Here is a 20,558-nt window from a genome sequence, read left to right on the forward strand (position 1 = left end):
GGTAGATACAAGGCAATCAGATTGGACACAGTCCCTGTCCCACATGGGGCTCAGTCTTAATCTCCATTTTACAGATGAGGTAACTGAGGCACAAAGAAGTTAAGTGATTTGCCCAAGGTCGCACAGCAGACAAGTGGCAGAGCCGGAATTAGAACCCATGTCCTCTGACTCCCAGGCCTGTGCTCTTTCCACTAGGCCACATTGCTTCTCAGCAAGAACACTATTGCTGAGCTCTACCGGAGGCCTGGTCACTAGTGGGGTGGAGGTGACAACTGCTGCCCCTAAGGAGGAGACTGTCAGGTTTCACCTGGGGTGAAAGGATGTCTTTCTGAATCAGGCTGGCAGGGGGGCTTCGAATGAGCAACCTGCCCCTCTGCCTCTCCCCAAATGCCCCAAGTCCCTGCAGTGCTGCATTTGTCAAGGGAAGGGGCAGCGCTTAGTTCAGTGCCTGGAACATAGTAAGTGCTTAACAAAGGCCATAAAAAGGAAATATCATTCAACCAATGGTATTTTTTGAGCACTTACTGCATGTGGGGTACTGTACTAAGTGCCTGAAAGAGTACAGTACAGCAAAGTTGGGAGACATGGTTCCTGGCCTCAAGGAGTTTACAGATTAGAAGGGGAGACAGACTTTAAAATGAACTCCAGATAGGGGAAACTGGCTGAATAAGCCCCACAATATAACTCCTTCTTGTCTCCTTCCTCTTCCTGAGAGGTCTGTGATCTCCTCACATGATCAGGAGCTCCATTTATTGCCTTTCAGATAAGATTCCTCCATTGCCCAGCTTTTAGATCCCAACCCCAAGCCAAGGCTCCCAAGCCCTCCAAACTGGAATGTGAGCATGAAACCAGCACTGAGCAGGAGGCCCTACCCCAAGAGTCCCTCACTATTGGGAGTCAGAAGGACCTGGGTCCAATCCCAGCTCTGCCACTTGTCTGCTGTGTGACCTTGGGCAAGTTGCTTCACTTCTCTGTGCCTCAGTTACATCATCTGTAAAATGGGGATTAAGATGGTGAGCCCCATGTGGGACATGGACTGTGTCCAACCTGATTATCCTTTACAGTGCCTGGCACATGGTAAGTGCTAAACAAATACCACCAAAAAAAAATATCGGGCAGCATCAGGAGAATGAGACATGGATGGGGTTAGCTGAGGGGAATTGGTCCCCACTATGGAAGAAGGAGGGAGGTGAGCAAAGCCTTGGGTCCCCCTTCACTATCAGCCCCCTGAATACAGTACATTATACTAGGTGCTTGGAAGCCACATTTGGACTTTACAGTCTAATGGAGGAAACTGGCAGACACAAATTGAATAAGAGTGGGAATAGGAGGAAAAACAGACAGAACTGGTAACAACAACAGAAAAACAGAGACTGACTCAATCTCTAAATAAATGAGCCAATGGATCTGCTGATAGGATAAGATGACCAGGAAGATTCAGTTATCAGAGAGTACTTCCTGGAGGAGGTGGCTTTCCAGGAGGTCTTTGATGATGGGGAAATATGTGGTCTAATGAGTTTAAAAGGGCGAGGGAATTTCAGTCAGATGGGAGGGTTGACCACTGGACCAGCTCCAGTTAGAAGGTGAGCTTGAGAGGAGCAAAGCAACATGACCTAGTGGAAAGAACCCCGATTAGACTGTGAGCCCATCATTGAGCAGGGAGTGTCTCTGTTGCCGAACTGTACATTCCAAGCACCTAGTACAGTGCTCTGCACATAGTAAGCTCTCAATAAATGCTATTGAATGAATAAATACTATTGAATGAAAGAGCCCAGGCCAGGGAGTCAGAGGACCTGGGTTCTAATCCCTTCTCTTCCACTTGCTTGCTGTGTGGCCTTGGGCAAGTCTCTTAGCTTCTCTGGGCCTCAGTTTCTTCATTTATAAAATGGGGATTCAATACCTTTCTTTGGGTGGGGGGGGAGTTTTTATGGCACTTGTTAAGTACTTACTTTGTGCCAAGCACTATACTGAGCACTGGGGTAGATACAAGATAATCAGGTTGGACCCAGTCCCTGTCGCACATGGGGCTCAGTCTTGATCCCCATTTTACAGATAAGGAAACTGAGGCCCAGAGAAGTTAAATGCCTTGCCCAAGGTCACACAACAGACAGGTGGCAGAGGCAGGACTAAAACCAGGTCCTCTGACTCCCAGGCCCAAGCACTGTGTCCAGTCTGATTACACTCTATCTAGCCCAGGGCTTAGTACAGTGCTTGGCACATAGTAGAACTTAATAAATACCACTATTTATTATTGTTATTCTTACTACTATTATCTTAGCCAAGGGGGTGAACTGGGGTGTAGCAGGTAGCAAGCCAGTGGAGGGTCTAGAATCAAGTGGTCCGAAGTTTCTGCTAGATGCAAAGGATGTCATTTCCTTCTCTGAGCTGTTTCAGTTCAAAAGCCAATTTGCCATTAAGTGTCCCATGTAAAGAAGGTCCCTCCTGGAAGTTCAATTCTGCTACTTCCTCAAGATTGGAAGAAGGCACAGGGCTGATGGCTAGTTCCAGATCTGGATCTTTCTAAGAGGCAAACATTAAAGTGGTGTCATGTGCTGCAAGCAACAAATGCATAAGCACCCCATGAGACCATCTGGGGGGGGGGGGGGCACGTGCGCCTGTGCGTGGGTGTGTGCAGAGTGGTCAGAACTGTCAGCCACACTTGTATCAGTCAATCAGTCGGTGGTGTTTGTGTACAGAGCAGTATATTAAGCAGTTGGGAGATTACAGTACAGTAGAGTTGATAGACACGATCCCTGCCCATAAAGTATCCAAAACTGAGCTTGCTGGTCAGTTTGAGTACAAAGGGCAACTAACTATCCATATCTCTCTCTCTCTCTTTCTCTCTCTCTCTCCCTCCATATACACGCGCACACACACACACACACACATACACATACATACACATATAAAATCCAGGTGCTTGGTACAGGCCTCTGGCTCATGGATCGTGTTCTTGATGCTTCTTCCGGCCCTCAAACACCCCCCGGCCAACCTCAGCAGTTTTGCTTCCTCTTTCCACTAGAGCGTGCCAGGTGGGGAGTGGAGACCCCCAGCTGACAGGGTCTCTGGGCTCCCCCCGGGGAAAGGTGAGGGATCTGAGAGCCTTAGCTCCAACCCATCTCCACTCAGCCTCTGAATGCCACTCAACAGCCCATTGCCTGGGCCACAGCAGCAGCTCCTGCTAAGTACTTGGCCTGGTATCCATCCAATCAGAGGGCCTCCCTGCAGAGCTGAGATACCTCAGAGTTTGTTTCCAGTGGGCCCTAGAGGTTCCTGGGATAAGACTCTGGGAGATGGGGGAGAGAAGAGGGACACCGGCAAGAGCCAAACTGCCAGTTGACTCAGCAATCGATCTGTCAAGCAGGGATATTTATTGAGTGCCTACTGCGTGCAGAGCACTGTACTAAGTGCTTGGAAGTGGACACTAGAATGAATTGATACGATCCCTGCCCTAGAGGAGCTGACGATGAGATGCAGTATTGAGCAGGTGTAGACAGCAGGCAGAGCAGCAGTTCCTGGTTTCTCCGAGGAAAGGTTTGAATTTTGCAGCTAGGTAGGCAGGAGCAGGCAGACAGTATGTTGGTTTGACAGACATAGGTCTGAGGGCTCCCTGGCAGGGTTGGGTGCTAATGGCAAGCAGCTGAGGTAGTTTCCTTGGGGCACACTGTCAGGGGAGCAACAACTGATAGAAATTTGAATGCACCCATCCCGAGTTAGAAGTGACTCCCATGTTAGGAATGACCTAGGAGGGGAATGCAATGGCTCTAGAAGAAGGTGGAGGTCAGCATTCCCTGCCCCAACAGAGAAACAAGGGTTTAAGAATTGGAACTGACTTCCTTATGACATCATTTTGATACATAACATTATGCTGCAGGTGAGTGCAGCCTAATGGAATGATTTCATACAGATCAGGGTAGGGTGAGGGGTGAACTTTTCCTGGCCTCAGGGAAGCTAGATAGCTAAAGCTGGCTGCAGGGAGTGATCTGCCCCTAGGCGTGAGTTCAATTTGATGGGTCAGTGCAGACATGACCTGTATGGCAGTGGTGGCATGGCTATGTTCAGCATATTGGGTGGAACAGGTCAGTTTCAGGGTAGTCCAGCCTCGCTGGACAAGCCTGAGATGTATTCGAAAGACCCTTTCTGCTGTGGGCAGTCCCCTAAGGACCTCCCCCCTCTTTCTCCTCCCGTTCTTCCCCCCTCCTCTTCCTCCTCCTTCTCCTTCCCTTCCTCCTTTTCCTCCTCCTGTCCTCCTCCTCCTCCCCGGCTCAGAAGAGGAGCTGATTCCCTGCTCGGAGAGCATTCTCTCCCACCACTGATCAGTGCCTGCACTGAGTGCCAAAAATCCCAGGGAGGTTCAGAGGCAACCAGCTCTCTAACACAATCGATCAATCAATCAATCAATTAATCCTATTTATTCAACACTTATGTGCAGTTGTACTTGGGAGAGTACAATACAGCAGAATCATGACAAGCTGCCCATGACGAGCTTAGTCCTGCAGCTTGGGGAGGTGCCGTGTGCTGTGTCCTCTCTGTACGGTTTCTTTGTCAGTGTGTAGGAACAGCTGAGAAGAAAGGGCATAACCACCGCTGAGGGAGCAGCACCCTAGAAGGGGGCACTTTCTGCTCTCCACTCTCTCGCCTGCCATGACTCAGTGCCAAGATTCCAGTCCTCTGTGTGTCAACAAAGGGGAGCCAGACATCCGCAGGGTGGGGTCGATGTGAAAATCCCCTAGTGTCTTGGAATAAGCCAATGGGGTCTTGCCAGATGCCCCATGGCCCTGATGGCATCAACACTGCAGGCATGGGAACATCTAGAGCGGTTAGATTATGCCTGGACAATGTTCTCACCCGTGGCTGCCTCCTTATTCCAAGCCGGGCAACAGGTACTGATGGCGTGACCCTCGTGCTTGTTGATAAGGGGGGGCTGAGGGTGGTGCTTATAGGTATGGGGTAGACCCGTCTTCCTCCTCACTTGCTTGAGTGCCCAAAGCAAGAGGTCAGTTGGGGCAGCTGGCTCTGTTCCATCCCCTAGCCCCTCGAGTCTTTTGGGCTCTGTCCAGCTCGAGCTGATGACCTCTGGAGGTAGGCCCCATGGGGGAAGTTCCCTTCCTCAGCTTTGGAGCGGACTGTTCCCTCTTCTCTGTGGTTACAGTGGCAATCCTTCAGCACCCTTGGCTTCCTTGGTTACAGCATCAGCTCCACCCCTTCAATGGGCTCCAGATCCTCTAGACCAGGGACCAGAGGGATTACATGGTTTGAAACTGCCTCCCAACCATGAAGCTAGTGATTGTCAGCCATGCCTCATTCCTTTCCGGCCTGGACCCCGTGGGCCTAGGTGGCCACAGGACAAAAAGATAAGCTGTGTCTGGAGCAGAATCCAAGGCTGACCTGACCCCAGGTCCCTCTGCCTCTGCCCTTCCCCTTACCAGCTATGTTTAGGGCCCTGCTTGGGGCTGCAGCTCCTGGGCCCTGGCAAAAGGGAGCATGTGTGGAGAGGGCTTGGACGCAGGGCCTGTAGTGAGCTTGTCACATCTGCACAGTGCTCAAAAGTCCACTGGCTAGCTACCTTTGGGACCAGTCCAAGAAGTCATGGGACTGGGCTCTGGGGAATCTGTCAGAAGGTGTGTAAGTGCTTAGCATGGTGCAGTGGATAGAGCACAGGCCTGGGAATCAGAACGTCATGGGTTCTAATCCTGGCTCTGCCACTTGTCTGCTGTGTGACCTTGGGCCAATCACTTCACTTCTCTGCGCCTCAGTTAACCTCATCTGTAAAATGAGTATTAAGACTGTGAGCCCCATGTGGGACAGGGACTGCGTCCAACCCAATTTGCTTGTATCCACCCCAGGGCTTAGTATAGTACCTGGCACATAGTAAGTGCTTAACAAATGCCACAATTATTATTATTATCAGTCCAATGCTCTGCACCCAGCAACTGCTCAATAAATGTCATCGACTGATTGCCTGATTGATAGAGGGACCTGTAGGGCCCTACTTTATCTTGAACCCCTGAGAAGTCAGGGAGGGGTATCTTATCCCCCTCACTGCTGCTTCTCCCCCTCCCCCTTCCCCACCGCCTGAGGAAGAGACTGCAAGGAACTGAAAATGGCTGGTGTTTTGCTTTCCATTCCCCCATCTCTCCCTCCCACCCCGCCCCCACCCCGCATTTTAAAATAACATTTGTGCAATAGCTGTTGAGAAACTCTGGTTCTCTGACTGCTCCCCACCACTCCTCAGTATCCCCCCGCCTTGGACACCCACCGCTCTTGCTTTGATTAAGCAGCCATGAGGCCCCGGGTAGGGGCAGCCCCAGCCTCCTGAGAGACCATCCAGACAGGCTGGGAGCACGTGCCAAACCCGAGAAGGGGATGGAGACAGAGAGCTAGGGAGGGGATGCTCTCTGTCCATCCCATCCAGCCCAGCCTCAGGCTCCCTCTTGGCCCCCCAGTCCAGCTTTTGGCTCCAAGTAGCATGAAGTCAGTGTTTCCTCTGATCTCATTCACAGCTCTGAGTGCAGGAGACACAGCTGCCGTCTTGTTTCTTGGGGTGGTTTGGGTCAGTGCTCCTACTCCCACCTTCTGTCCTTCCTTCCAACCCTTACACCAAGACTGGGTGGCTGAGGGCCACAGCTCCTTAGGCTGGGGTTTTAGAGAGAGAAGAGAGCATACACATCTCTCTCTTTCTCCCTCTCTCTTTCTCTGTGTGTGTGTGTGTTTGTGTGTGAGAGATAGACTGTGTATCTCCATCAATCAATCCACGCATTTATTGAGCACAAGACAGACACCAAAATAAATTACAGGTAGGGGGAAATAACAGAGTTTGAAGACATGTTCGTAAGTGCTGTGGGCGTCAGAGGTTCAGATAGGGGGAAATAACAGATTTTGAAGACAGGTATACAAGTGCTGTGGGAGTCTGGGAGGGGTGAGTACCCAAGTGAGGACTCTAATGTACAGGGGACAGGGAAGAGTTAAAGTGGCAGTGGAGGTGGAAATAGGCTGGCGAGAATGAGAGATTCATTAGGGAAGGCCTCTTGAAGAGATGTGATTTCAAAAGGGCTTTGAGGATGGGGAAGATAATGATCTGTTAGATGTGAAGTGGGAGGGAGTTCCAGGCGTGAAAAAGAAGGTCAATGGGGAGAGAGACGAGAATGAGGTACAGTGAGTAGGTAAGTGTCAAAGGAGCAAAGTGTGTGGGCTGGGCTATAGTGGTGGAGGAGCGAGGATAGGTAGGCGGGAGAGAGCTGATTGAGTGCCTTGAAACCCTGGAACATACGTTTCTGCTTGATGTTGAGGTGGATGGGCAACCATTGGAGGTTTTTGAGTGAGAAGATGTGGACTGAAAAGTGATTCCTGTAGCAGAGTGAAGTATGGACTGGAGAGGGGAGAGGTTGGAGGCAGGGAGGTCAGTGAGGAGGCTTATGTGGTAGTGGAGCTGGGATAGATTTGTACAGCTTTGTTTGTGGTCGTGGATTCTGCACATCTGAGGTGAGAGAGAGAGAGAGAGAGAGTGTGTGTGTGTGTGTGTGTGTGTGTGTGTGTGTGTGTGTGCGCGTGTGTGTCCCACATACTTTCCTGGGACCCATGCCGAAATTGTTTTTCACACCAGAGAAAGAGAGGTTTAATCCCCATATTCCCCTTGAATTGTGAATTTGTGGAGTCAGGAGAAACTGATCCTCCCTCTCTTTACCCTCCATCTGCACAGCGACAACTGGCCTAGAACTCCTTTCCTCCACAAATCCACCAGACTACAGCTCTCCCTCCTACAAATCCACCTAAAATAATTATAATATTTGTTAAGCACTTGCTATGTGACAAGTACTGTAGTAGATACGAGATAATCAGGTTGGTCACAGTCTCCATTCCACATGGGGCTCCCAGTCTAAAGGAGAGAGAAGAGGTATTGTCGAATTCTCATTTACAGATGAGGAAACCGAGGCTCAGAGAAGTGAAGTGTGTTCCCCAAAATCACCCAGCCGGCAAGTGGTGAGGAGGGTATTAGAACCCAGGCCCTCTGACTCCCAAGAAGCTATGCCATGATGCTTCTTTCCCGAAGGTCTGCCCTGATTTATTCACAACACCCTGATCACATCAGCGAAACCCCCTTAGCACTTATAATTTAGTTCCAAACTTCAGCACATATGTACCTATCTCTATTTTAACTTGTATATGTATTTATATACTCTGTCATTCAGCTATTTCATCTTGATATGTTTGTGCTACTTCCTAATATGTCCTTGTTCACCTTCCTGCTCCCACTGTTTGTAAATTATTTTGGCCTGTCTCACAGACATCTTATATATTCACTCGCTACTGCCCAGGTCACACTCTTTGCTTCTCCCAAGCCAACCTTCTAACAGTACCTCACTCTTGACTTTCCTGCCTCCTTCTCTTTGCTCCCATTCCTCCAGCTTGGAACTCCCTTCCCCCGAAAGTGGTCAGACCACACTTCTCCCCAAGTCCAAAGCCCTCCTAAAATTCAATCTCCTCCAACAAGCTTTCCCTGTTTAGTTCCCAACACCCTGAGTCATATCAACTAACAGCCACCTCTAGCACTTGTTTATCCATTTACACCCATCCTCAATGCTTGTGTAGATGTGTTACAGTAAAAATCCCCAATCTGTTACTACCTGCTTTCAATCTAGTAAAAACAGGCAGGGCCTTCTAGTTCCACTAGTAACAATTTAGAGTAAAGATCATTTTTACTGGGAAGAGCTGATAGTAACAGATGTTGGGTGTTTACTGTAACAGTCATATCATTAGTTATACACTCAACTATTAATTCAGATTATTTGAGTTTATGTCTGGCTCCCCTATTAGAGTGTAAGCACCTTGTGGGCAGGGACCATGACCCTTACTTCTGTTGTACTTTCCCAGGAGCTCAATAAATAATATTACTATTACCACTAATAAGACGACTACTATTACTATTATTACCACTACTCTTGATCCACCACGTTATATTGTAAACTCCTAGAGAAGAGTGGTCAGGTGTCTCACTTCTGTTTTACCCTCCCAAGCACTTTAGACAGTGCTTTACACTCAATCAATAGTATTTAGTGAGTGTTCTATTTTGTGCAGAACACTGTACTAAGCTCTTGGGATAATTCAATAGAATTAGTAGACATAAACCCTGCCCTCAAGGAGTTTACAACGTAGCAGTTGAGATGGACACCTAATAAAATTATGGATAGAAGGAAGTAATAGATTATGAAGATAAATGCATAAGGCCACTGAGGATCATGAATGCTTAAGTGGTGTTGAAATGTTGACGTGACAGTTGGCGGGTATATGATGGTGAGATGAGAGATTAATCAGACAAGGACTCCTGGAGGAGATGTGATTTCAGAAGGGCCGTGAAGATGGAGAGAGTTGTGGTCTGCTGGATGTGAAGGGGGAGGGAGTTCCAGGTGGAGGGAGGGAAGTTTGAGCAAAAGGTGGATGACGGGAGAGACAAGAAGGAGGCACAGTGAGTAGGTTGGCTTGTGAGGAACAAGTGTAGAAGAGAGTGGATAAGTAGGAGGGAAAGAGCTGACTATGTTAAAACCAGTGGCAGTAATTTCTGCTTGTTATGGAGAGGAATGGGCAACGGTTGGAGGCTTTTGAGGAGTGGGGAAGATGTGTATGGAGAAATGTTTCAGAAAAAAATGATCCAAGGAGCAGAGTGAAGTATGGACTGAAGGCAGGGAGGTCAGAGAGGAAGCTGATGCAGTAATTAAGTAGGGATATGACAGCTACCTGGACCAACATGGTGGTGGTTTGAATGAAGGGGAATAGGCAGATTCTGGATATGTTGTGGAGAGAGAACCGAAAAGAGAGAGAAGCGGCGTGGCCTACTGGAAAGAACAGGGTTCTGGGAGTCAGAGGACCTGGGTTCTAATTCCGGCCCTGCCAATGGTCTCCTGGGTGACCTTGGACAAGTCATTTAGCTTCTCTGTGTCTCAGTTTCCTGATCTGTAAAATGGGGATTAAATACCTGTTCTCCCTCCTTAGACTGTGCGGGAGAATGTGGGATGGAGACTATATCCAACCTGATTAATTGTATCTACCTTAATGCTTAGAACAATGTGTGACACATAGTAAAATGCCCAACAAATACAATAATAAAAATACTAATAATTTAATAATAATAATAATGTTGGTATTTGTTAAGCGCTTACTATGTGCAGAGCACTGTTCTAAGCGCTGGGGTAAACACAGGGGAATCAGGTTGTCCCACGTAGGGCTCACAGTCTTAATCCCCATTTTACAGATGAGGGAACTGAGGCACAGAGAAGTTAAGTGACTTGCCCACAGTCACACAGCCGACAAGTGGCAGAGCTGGGATTCGAACTCATGAGCTCTGACTCCAAAGCCCGTGCTCTTTCCACTGCGCCACGCTGCTTCTCCATGACGACAGACTGAATATAGGGATTGAAAGAAAGGGAGTTGATAACGTCGAGGTTTTGATCTTGAAAATGGGGAAAGGTGGTGGTGTATTGGGAAGGTGTTGGGGAGGAGAGGATTTAGGGAGGAAGGTGAGGAGTTCACTCTGGACAAATTGAGCTTACAGTGCCAGTGGGACATCCATGTAGAGATGTCCTGGAGGCAGAACGAAATGTGAGCTTGTATAGAAGGAGAGCAGTCAGAGTTGAGGAGATCTATTTGGGAGTCATCGGCAGAGAGGTGGAAGTTGAAGTTGTAGGAGTGGATGAGCTCCCCAAGAGAGTGAGAGTAAATTGAGTAATAATAATGATAATTATTATTATTATGGCATTTAAGTGCTTACTGAGTAACTGAGGCCCAGAGAAGTGACTTGCCCAAGGTCACACAGCAGATAAGTAGCAGAACCGGGAGTAGAGAAGGGGACCTAGAGTAGAGCCTTGAGGGACCCTCACAGTTAGGGAGTGGGGAACAGAGGAGGAGCCAGTTGAAAGGCTGAGAAGGAATGGCCAGAGAGGTAAGAGGAGAACCAGGAGAGGACAGTGTCTGTGAAAGCAAGGGTAGCTAGTGTTTCCAGGAGAAGGTAGTGGTCCACAGTGTCAAAGGCAGCCAAGAGTTCGGGAAGGATTAAGACTAAGACCATTTGATTTGGCAAGGAGGTGGTCCTTGGTGACCTTGGAGAGAACAGTCTCAGTGGAGTGAAGGGGGCAGAAACTAGATTTGAGAACGTCAATAATGGAGTTGGAGAAGACAAAGCAAACACTCAATAAATACCAATGAAGATGTTGATTGTTAATTGTCCTAGTACTTGCCACAAGGAGCACGGGGTGATGGGGAGGGGGAGGGAGGCAGAGTGGGGACTCAAAGTCAGGTATTTCTCAGAGAGTCAGTGGAATATTCAGGCAGATGGAGCTGGCAGATAGTCAAGATGTTGGTGATTTCCTTACTAACCTGTCCTGACCTGATTCTCCAGACCCCTCAGTTTCCCTCTCTCCTCCCAAGTCCACATTCTGTATTGTGTTTCCCTCCTTCCCAGACCCACAGGTGTCCAGCCAGCTGGTCACGCAGTCAGCGATGGCACCGTTCCTACGCATCTCCTTCAATTCGTATGATCTGGGCTCTCTGATAACTTCTGAGGAGCAATGCCAGCCCTTCTGTGCTGTCAAGATGAAAGAAGCTCTAACCACAGGTAAGGTGCTGGAAAAGTGCTGACCACACTTATGTTGCTGGGGGAGGCCTGGTGCTGACCCTGTTGGTGGAAGGTGAGTGATTTCTCTCTGACTCCGAGGGGCAGGAGGCAGGCAGCCCCCAGGTTGATCAGGAAGATGTTCTGACTCCCCTTTGGAAAAGCCAGAATGGGGAGGGGGACCTTTTCCTTTAGCTCCACCCTTATCATTTTGAACGTTTTCCTGAATGTCCTGAGTATTTCCTGAGTGAATGGAGGCATGGCCTCAGTACTACTATGGCCCTTGGGCATCCTGACCTTAAATCCCTTTGTCCCTGCTTCCTCAACTGTCAGTGGAGGAGTTGTCTTGCATCGCTGGGCACCCTATTTTATAGACAAAGAGGGAGTACTGTGTTGGGGAGTGATTTTCCGCTCTGCCTTGGAGGCTGGAGTGGTGCGGGGGGAAGGCATTTGGAGAGACTGGGAGGAGCTCAGGATAGAGGCTGGAGAGCCGAGGGGTTCAACTGGATACTGTACTGGGGAAAGGCTGATTCAATTATCTGGGGTAGGATTGTTCATCTTGTGTAGTGATTCACCCAAGTCTTTCTCTTTCTCGCCCCCTTCCCACCTTGGGGCTATTTCCTTGGCCACCAGCAGCTCTTAGAGGTGAGGTGGGGTTGGGGAGGGAAGAAGAAACTGTTTCTATTGTCTCTTCCAAACATGACGTACATTACTCCTATTGCTATTACCACTACTGTTCCTACTGCTGCTGCTACTACTATCTATGACAAGCCTTTTGGCTTCTCCTTAGCAGCTCTCTGAATACATCTGTAGAGAAAGTAAATGGAGACCATCAACTGAGATAACATTTTATGATTCTGGTGATTTCTCTGATGTCCCTAGAAGCACTGAAATCCTATAGCTTCCGTATTAAAACAGCCACAAAACCAAGTAACTTGGTTTGGGGGATAGATAGAGAGATGGGGGGAAGAGACTGCAGAGACAAGTAATGGCTTCCCTTAAGCCCCCTGCTCCTTACCTATATACCTTACCACCCCTCCTCCCCCAAGCTTTAGCTTTGTGGTTTCTCAGACAGAGGGAAGACCCTAATCCAGAAGAGGCCAACCATGTATCCCGAGTGGAATTCGAGTTTTGACGCTCACATTTATGAAGGCCGGGTGATCCAGATTGTGCTGATGAAGGCTGCTGAAGAGATCTTGTCTGAGGCGACTGTTGGTGTCTCGGTCCTAGCTGAAAAATGCAAGAAGAGCAGCGGCAAAACAGAGTTTTGGGTGAGTTCAGTAAAAGGGCCCTTGGTGGGAAGGGGAGAGACAGGAATCTCAGAGCCCAGACTGACACTGAATAAATGGGATGATGACGACATGGGTGATGGGGTACAGTGGGGTGTGTGTGTGTGTGTGTGTGTGTGTGTGTGTCTGTGTACACAAACACATGTGCTTGGGTACTTCCACCCCCTCCATTCTCTCCAAGAACTGCTCTCTCTAAGGTCACCAATGACCTCCTTCTTGCCAAAATCATCAGACCCTACTCCATCCCAATCCTATAATAATAATAATAATGTTGGTATTTGTTAAGCGCTTACTATGTGCCAAGCACTGTTCTAAGCACTGGGGTAGACATAGGGGAATCAGGTTGTCCCACGTGGGGCTCACAGTTTTAATCCCCATTTTACAGATGAGGGAACTGAGGCACAGAGAAGTTAAGTGACTTGCCCACAGTCACACAGCCGACAAGTAATCCTCTTTGATACTGAGGATCACCCCTTTCTCCTGGAAACACTGGCCATCCTTACTTTCACTGTCACCATCCTCTCCTGGTTCTCCTCCTATTTCTCTGGCTGCTCATTCTCGTTCTGTTTCACAGGATCCTCCTCTGCCTCCCACCCTCTGACAGTGGGGTCCTTCAAGGCAGTTCTTGGTCCCCTTCTATCATCCATCTACACCCACTCCCTTGGGGAACTCATTCGCTCCCACGGCTTCAACTACCATCTTTTTGAAGATGATTCCTAAATCTACCTCTCCAGTTCTGACCTCTCTCTTTTTCTGTAATCTCATATTTCTTCCTGCCTTCAGGACATCTCTACTTGGATGTCCCATTGACACTTCAAACTTAATACATCCAAAATATAATACCTTATCTTCCCTCCCAAACCCTCTCCCTGCCCCCGAACCTGATAGTCCCATCACTGTTGACAACCCCACTCTCCTCCCCAAGTTACAACCCCATAAAATCGGCATTGTCCTTAACTACTCTTTCAGTCACCAAATACTGATGTTACTATCTTTACACACACACACACACACACACACACACACACACACACACACACAAACACACAAATAAAAACATTGTTTTTTGTATAGCCTTTTTGTTCCCAATGTGCTCTCATATTACTTATCTCATTTTTGCCCTCACAACAACCCTGTGAGGTAGGTAGAAAGGCAGGTATTATTAATCCTCATTTTGCAGTTGAGGGAAATGTGGTACAGAGAGGTTAAGTGACTTGCCAAAGGTCACACAGCAGGCTAGTGGCAGAGCTTGGACTTGAACCTGGATCCTCCGGCTTTCAAACTGGCACTCTTCCATAACACCAGGCTGCCTCCCAAAACATCTCCAGAATCTTCTCCTTCCTCTCCTTCCAGACTGACACCATGTTAGTCCAGGCACTTGTCATATCTCAACTCGACTACTGCATCTGCTTCCTCCCAGACCTCTCTGCCTCGAGGTTCTTTCCTTTCTATTCCACACTTCTCTCTGCTGCCTAGATCATTTTTCTAAAACCTCATTCTGTGCATGTCTTCCCACTCTTCCAAAAACCTCCAACAGTTGCTCATTCCTCGCCGCGTCAAGCAGAAACTCCTCACCATTGGCACTCAATCAGCTGTCTCCCCACTACTTACCCTCATTCTCCCATTCCAACACAGCCTCCACTATTACAACCTACTCAATGTGCCTTGCTCAGTTTCTCTCTCCATCCACCTCCTGCTCATTCCCTCCCTCCTTCCTGGAACTCTGTCCCCCTTCACATCTGACAGTCCACTACTACTCTCCTCGTCCTCAAAACCCTTCTGAAACCCCATCTCCTCCAGGAGAACTTCCCTGACTAATCTCTCATCTCCCCCACCCATTTCCCTTCCTATTATGTCATCTATGCACTTGTGTCCTCACCCACTAAGCACTTAGTTACTCACCCCACCATCTCCTCATCACAGCACTTATGTAAATATCTTCATATTCTGTTGCAACCCCCTACCTGTAACTTATTTTAGCATCCATCTTCCCTTCAAGATTGTCAGCTCCTTGTGGGCAGGGATCGTGTCTCTACTAACGCTAATGTTCTCTTCCAAGCACTTACTACACTATTTAACACAGAGTATGGGCAGGCCTGGGAGCCAGAGGACCTGGCACCTGGGTTCTAATCCTGGCTCCACCATTTGTCTGCAGTGTGACCTTGGGCAAGTCACTTAACTTCTCAGGGTCTCAGCTTCCTCAATACCTGTTGCCCCTCCTAATTAAACTGTGAGCCCCATGTGAGACAGGGACTGTGTCTGAACTGATTAATTTGTATTTACCTCAGCACTTAGAACAGTGCTTGACACATAGGAAGCACTTAACAAGTACCCAAAAAAAAAGTAAATACTCAGGAAATACTATTAACTGACCAATTGATATCCATCCTAAACACTTGTTTAACAATGTATGTTCAATTGCATACTCATTTATTCTGATTACTGTATTTGTAGATATTTGAATGTCTGTGTCCCTTGTTAGAGTGTAATCTCCTTGCAGGCAGAAAAATGTGTCTCTGGCTTCTGTTGTACTTTCCCAAGTGCTTAGTACAGTGTATTACATCCAGTGGGTGCTCAGTAAATACCTTTACAACTACTACTACCACCTCCCTATTCCTACTGCATGCTCATTAATTGTGGTTCTTGAATGTGCAAGTCTGTTTATGCACATTACTGTCCTTTGTATTCTGTGACAGTCTCCTGTTCCTGATTGCCCCACAACTCCCCTCCAGCAACCCCAACCCTCTACTAACTAGGCCTGCCCAGCCCTGCCCCCCAGCCTCTTGTTTCCCAGTACTGAGCTTCCTCCCATCTGTGTCTATCCACTTGGGGAGAGGGAGGGCACATAAGGGTTGAGACAGAGGCTGGAATTCAATCAATCAGTGATATTTATTGAGCTCTTACTGCATGCAGAGCACGCACTTAGCGCTTGGGAGAGTATAATAAAACAGAGTTGGTAGACACGATCCCTGCCCACACAAGGAGCTTACAATCCAGTTGTACCTTTTCCCACCAGTCCACATCTATCCTTTCCAGCCTCAGCTTTGTCTGCCTTTCACTGACACCAAAAAGCCCACAGAGGACACTGGGGTTTGGCTTCTCACACCACGCATCCCCTTTCTCCATCCCCACGAAGAGGAGATGTCTCAACAGGAAGAGGCTTCTTAACCGTCTGCCTCAAGCATGATAGCTCAGGCTCGGAAAACACCCTTCTACCCTCAGACTCCCTGATCCTTGGGAGACTAGGGAGCTGGGAGGCAGAGAAATGCTGAGCCCTCTGAGTTCACCTCATGGTTTTCCCCTCAGGCCCCCCCCACCCCAACTCCTCTCCCACTCTCCCTTCACCATCTTTCCCCTTTCAGAAATGACAGAGAAAGGCTCTCAGCCCTAGAGACAATGGGGTTGGGAGCTAGGGCCTTCTTTCTGTGAGATTTTCATAGGGGAGAGCTTCTTGTAGGCAGGGGGAGGGTCAGGACAAGCTCTGAAGAATCCTGCCAGTTAGCGGTTATCTGAAGATGCCAGCTACACCCTTGGAGAACTTGGGTATAGAGATTCAGAGGCTGCAGAATTTGAATTCTCAGAGTCCTCCTTTCCAGGAGCTGTGCAGTGGTAGCCTGAGGAAAGAGCAGGAAAACAGGACCTTGATTTTCTCAGATCCTGGGAAAAACTAACCATAACCCTATCCCTAACCCTAACCCAACCCTAACTTCTCTGATTAAACAGGGTGGGGGGGTGGGGCTAGACATCAAAGAGAGATTATGACATCACCCAGAATTCCCCCTAAAGTACTTATCACCCCCAACCCTTCCCCCCGACAATTTTTCTGCCACGGATTGCTGTGAAGACAATAGCCCAAAGATCGGCGGTTGGAGGGTTGGGATACCATCATGGGGGACAAATCGAAGGAACTAGAAAGTCTCCCAAAACATGTAAGGATGAAGGTTAGGACTCTAAGGAGAGTGGAAAGGTCTGAGTTTAGCTGGGCCTAACCAGAAACCACCCCCGGAAAACACTGGCCTAAAAGACCTACTTATGGCAGACAAATTGTGAACACATTTATATATAAAGATATTTAGGGGAATTATGAGTGAAAGCATGTACTTAAGTGGGATTCTGCCTCCCTCATGGCTGCCTGACTTGGGCCTCTCAGGCAGGAATACGTAATTTTTTCTCGTCCGCTCTGAGTTTGAAGAGAGAGGGGTGTGTGTTTTTTTGGGGTGTGTGTGTGTGTGTGTGTGTGTGTGTGTGTGTGTGTGTGTAAAAGTAACTTCCCCTCCCGCTCTGCCTGTCAGCTTCAGGAAGAGGGGAGGGTTAGGGAGGTGCAAAGAACCTTTCGGTTCCCTAAAGACCATAATATCATTCAACAGTTGCTGTAGTTTCTCAGCACCCTATCCTCCCCAGGGGAAATATGAAGGTGGGAAGGGGATCGGGTCCAGCTGAGAGTTGGTCAACCCAGTTGGAGTTGAGGTGAGCCCACCAGAGCCCAGAGAGTTAGTGGCAGGCCCATTCCTGGACTCTTTGCAACCAGCCCACTCAGCTGGGCGGGGTCTGTGAAGGGAACACCCCTCAGGCCTCTTAACCTCTTGCTTCTCCCTTCTTCCCTCAGCTTGACCTACAACCCCAGGCAAAATTGCTGATGGCTGTGCAGTATTTCTTAGAAGATAAAGGTAATGGGGAGAGGCAGGTGACAGGAGGTACCCTGTACCTGGGGTGGAGAACTTGGGGGCTGGGGATCGGTTTTATTTTGGAGGAATCGGGGCTCATGCTAATCCTGGAACTAGTGTACCATACTGTTCAGAATGAAGAGCTCCAAAAGACCCCTGGACCATGGGGTTAGAGGCCAAGGCTGTCTACCAATGGTGGGCTCTGGGCATGCTCCTAAGGTCAGCCCCACCCACCCCCTTGAGCTCAGGGCCTGGTTGGAGGCTGGAGCTTCCTGGACATTTTCCTCAGACGATCTGCCTGATTTATATGCTATCCTAACTCCTGACGGAGATGTCCCTCATTCCCACCTTTCCCCCGGGAATTAGGGTCACAGTCCCCTCTGAGGTTTTGAATGCAACAATCCTAACTCCACAGTTGCTCCCCAACCCCACGTCAATGACCTGGCATGTACCCCACCTCAATCTCCTCGTACCTCTGGGGCAAATGACTGACTGCTTCCTTCTTCTTGTATCCTCCCCTTAGACAAGGATGATTCTGATCGCACCATGAACCGCAGAGGGGCTATCAAGCAGGCGAAGATCCGTTACATCAAGAACCATGAATTTATTGCCACCTTCTTTGGACAACCCACATTCTGCTCTGTCTGCAGGGATTTTGTCTGGTGAGGAGAAAGCCAGGGAAGGTCTTGAGGGAGGGTTCTGAAAATTGGATGGAGGCCCAGGGAGATCAAATAAGTTCCATAGAACTCTGAAGTGTCAAAAACAGCTTTGTCTTTTCTCTATTTCTTTTCCTTTCTTTCTCCCTCTCTTTATTTCTCCCTTCTCTCATCACCTCTCCCTTTCTTTTCTTCCCTTTTTTCCCTTTCTTTCCCATCTCCTTCCTTATTTTCCTCATTTCCCTTTTCTTTTCATTTTTCTTCCCCTACTCTCTCTTTTCCTCTCTCCTTTTCTCTTTCCCTTTCCTTTCTTTCTTTCTCTCCTTCTCTTGTTTCTTTTTTCTCTTTAATTCCTTCATTCTTCCTTTCATTTCTTTCCCTTTCTCTTTCCCCCTTTCTTTTACCATTCTCCTTTCTCTTTCCTCTACTCTTCCCCCTTTATTTTCCCTTTCTTTCTCTTCCTCTTTCTTATCTTCTCTTTAGATTTTCTTTTCCTTTCTCTTTCCCCCTTTCCCTTTCCTTCTTTCTCTCTCTACTCCTTTCCTTATTTCCCTCTTTTCTCCTTTCCACCTCTTTTTTATTCTTCCTCCTTGCCTTCTTTCTGCCTCTCACTGTATGTCTCTTTCTCTGCCTTAACCTTTTTCTCTCTCCTTCTCTCCCCCTCACCCTTTATTTGACCTCATTTTCTCTTTCTTCCTTTATTCTTCTTCCCCTCTATCTTTTCCCCACCCTTCCTTCCTTTTTCTTTCTCTTTCTCCCTCATTCCCTTTCTTTCTCCATTTTCCCTGCCCTTTCTTTCTTTATGCCTCTCATTCTCTTTTCCCTTCCTTTCCTTCTCTTTCTTTACCTCTCTTCCCTTCCTCCATTCTTTTTCCCTTTCTCTTGTACATTCTTTCCCTCTGTCTTGCTTTAGTTCTCTCCTTTTTCTTCAATATCAGGGTCCAAACTGATTAACTTGTATCTACTCCAGCACTTAGAACAGTGCTTGGCACATAGTAAGCACTTAGCAAGTACCATAATTAGTTTTCCTCCCTCTATCCTTTTTCTCTTTCCCTTTGCCCCTTTCTTACCCTTTCTCTTTCTTTCCTTCTCTTTTTATCTTTTGTACTTTTCCCCTCTCTTCTGACAATTTTTCTTTCCCCTCTTCTCTACCTTTGTTTCCTTTTCTTTCCATCTTTTTCTCTTTTCCTTTCTCTCCTTCCCTTTCTTTTCTCCCTACTTTTCTTTCAATCTTTCTTACAATCTTCCTCTGTCTTTCCCTCTTCACTTTTGCTTTTTCTCTCCCCTTTCTTCCTCCTTCTTTCCATCTCTCTCTGCTGTCATCTTTTTTTCTCCATGAGCTTGAGAGCCCAGGCTATGGGATGGGGCTAGTTTGGTGTTTGGACAGTAGAGTGGCCTCCCAGTCTGACAGGACTGGCAGCTATTCCATGGCCTCTTTGCTGGGATGTTGGCGGAAGTTCATCCTGCCAAAATGCCGGGGAAGGGAGGACAGATCTGATTCCAGGACTTGGAATTTGCCAGAACTGACTCCTCAGATGTCTTGGGTGGGTGGGAGTTGAACCTGGTAGTATTAGGGGTTTGGGGGGGCCTGGGTGGTGGACCTGTGGAGAGGTCTTTCACAGTGAGGTCCTAATCTCCTTGGGGCAGAGTTCCTGGTCCCCCCAGCTAGACATCTCCTGGATGTGTGAGATCATTTCCCACTAAGTGTGTTGCTTCTGTCTGCTTTGCCTTCTAGGGGTCTTAACAAGCAAGGATACAAGTGCAGAGGTAAGTGTGTCCAACCTAATTAACTCGTGTAGAGAAGCAGCGTGGCTTAGTGGAAAGAGCACGGGCTCAGAGGTCATGGGTTCTAATCTTGACTCCGCCACTCATCAGCTGTATGACTTTGGGCAAGTCACTTAACTTCTCTGTGCCTCAGTTACCTCATCTGTAAAATGGAGATTAAGACTGAGCCCCACACGGGACAAACTGATTACCTTGTATCCACTCCATTGCTTAAAACAGTGCTTGGCACATAGTAAGTGCTTAACAAATATCATCATTATTATCTACATCAGTGCTTAGAACAGTGTTTGACACATGGTAAAACACTTAACAAACACCATAAAAAAAGGGTGGGTAAGGGCAAGGACACCTGTGCTTCCCCACGAAGAGTCACAGAATAGGCAGGGAGATGGGAATTGGAGTGAGAAGGAAGGGTCCATGGAAGCCCTCTACCAGCAGATGATGGCTTCAGTCCCCCCAGTCAGGGCCTTCAGACGTCATCTGGAAAGCAGAAGGCAGTTACTGCTGCCTTTGTGAGTGGGGGGGAGGGGGAGGAGGGGAAGGCTATGGCTTTGGGTCTGGT

General features: G+C 48.2%; 1 protein-coding gene across 7 annotated transcripts in view; it reads left to right on the forward strand.

The window, feature by feature from the left end:
• PRKCD (protein kinase C delta) overlaps positions 1-20,558 on the forward strand; it is a 56,034-nt gene that overhangs the window by 24,788 nt on the left and 10,688 nt on the right. For 3 of the 7 annotated variants that reach the window (XM_029050909.2, XM_039910167.1, XM_039910172.1), the window contains exons 1-6: positions 4,728-4,883; positions 11,453-11,605; positions 12,674-12,873; positions 17,498-17,558; positions 18,079-18,217; positions 19,947-19,978. In XM_029050909.2, coding sequence (XP_028906742.1) covers positions 4,751-4,883; positions 11,453-11,605; positions 12,674-12,873; positions 17,498-17,558; positions 18,079-18,217; positions 19,947-19,978 — 718 coding nt within the window. In that variant the 5' untranslated portion in view covers positions 4,728-4,750. Of the gene's footprint in view, positions 1-4,727; positions 4,884-11,452; positions 11,606-12,673; positions 12,874-16,691; positions 16,821-17,497; positions 17,559-18,078; positions 18,218-19,946; positions 19,979-20,558 lie in introns of those variants that run through there. The other 4 variants (XM_039910170.1, XM_039910168.1, XM_039910169.1 and 1 more) reach the window with 2 other exon arrangements.

Source organism: Ornithorhynchus anatinus, chromosome X1 (assembly GCF_004115215.2).
Source record: "Ornithorhynchus anatinus isolate Pmale09 chromosome X1, mOrnAna1.pri.v4, whole genome shotgun sequence".
Taxonomy (NCBI): Eukaryota; Metazoa; Chordata; class Mammalia; order Monotremata; family Ornithorhynchidae; genus Ornithorhynchus; species Ornithorhynchus anatinus.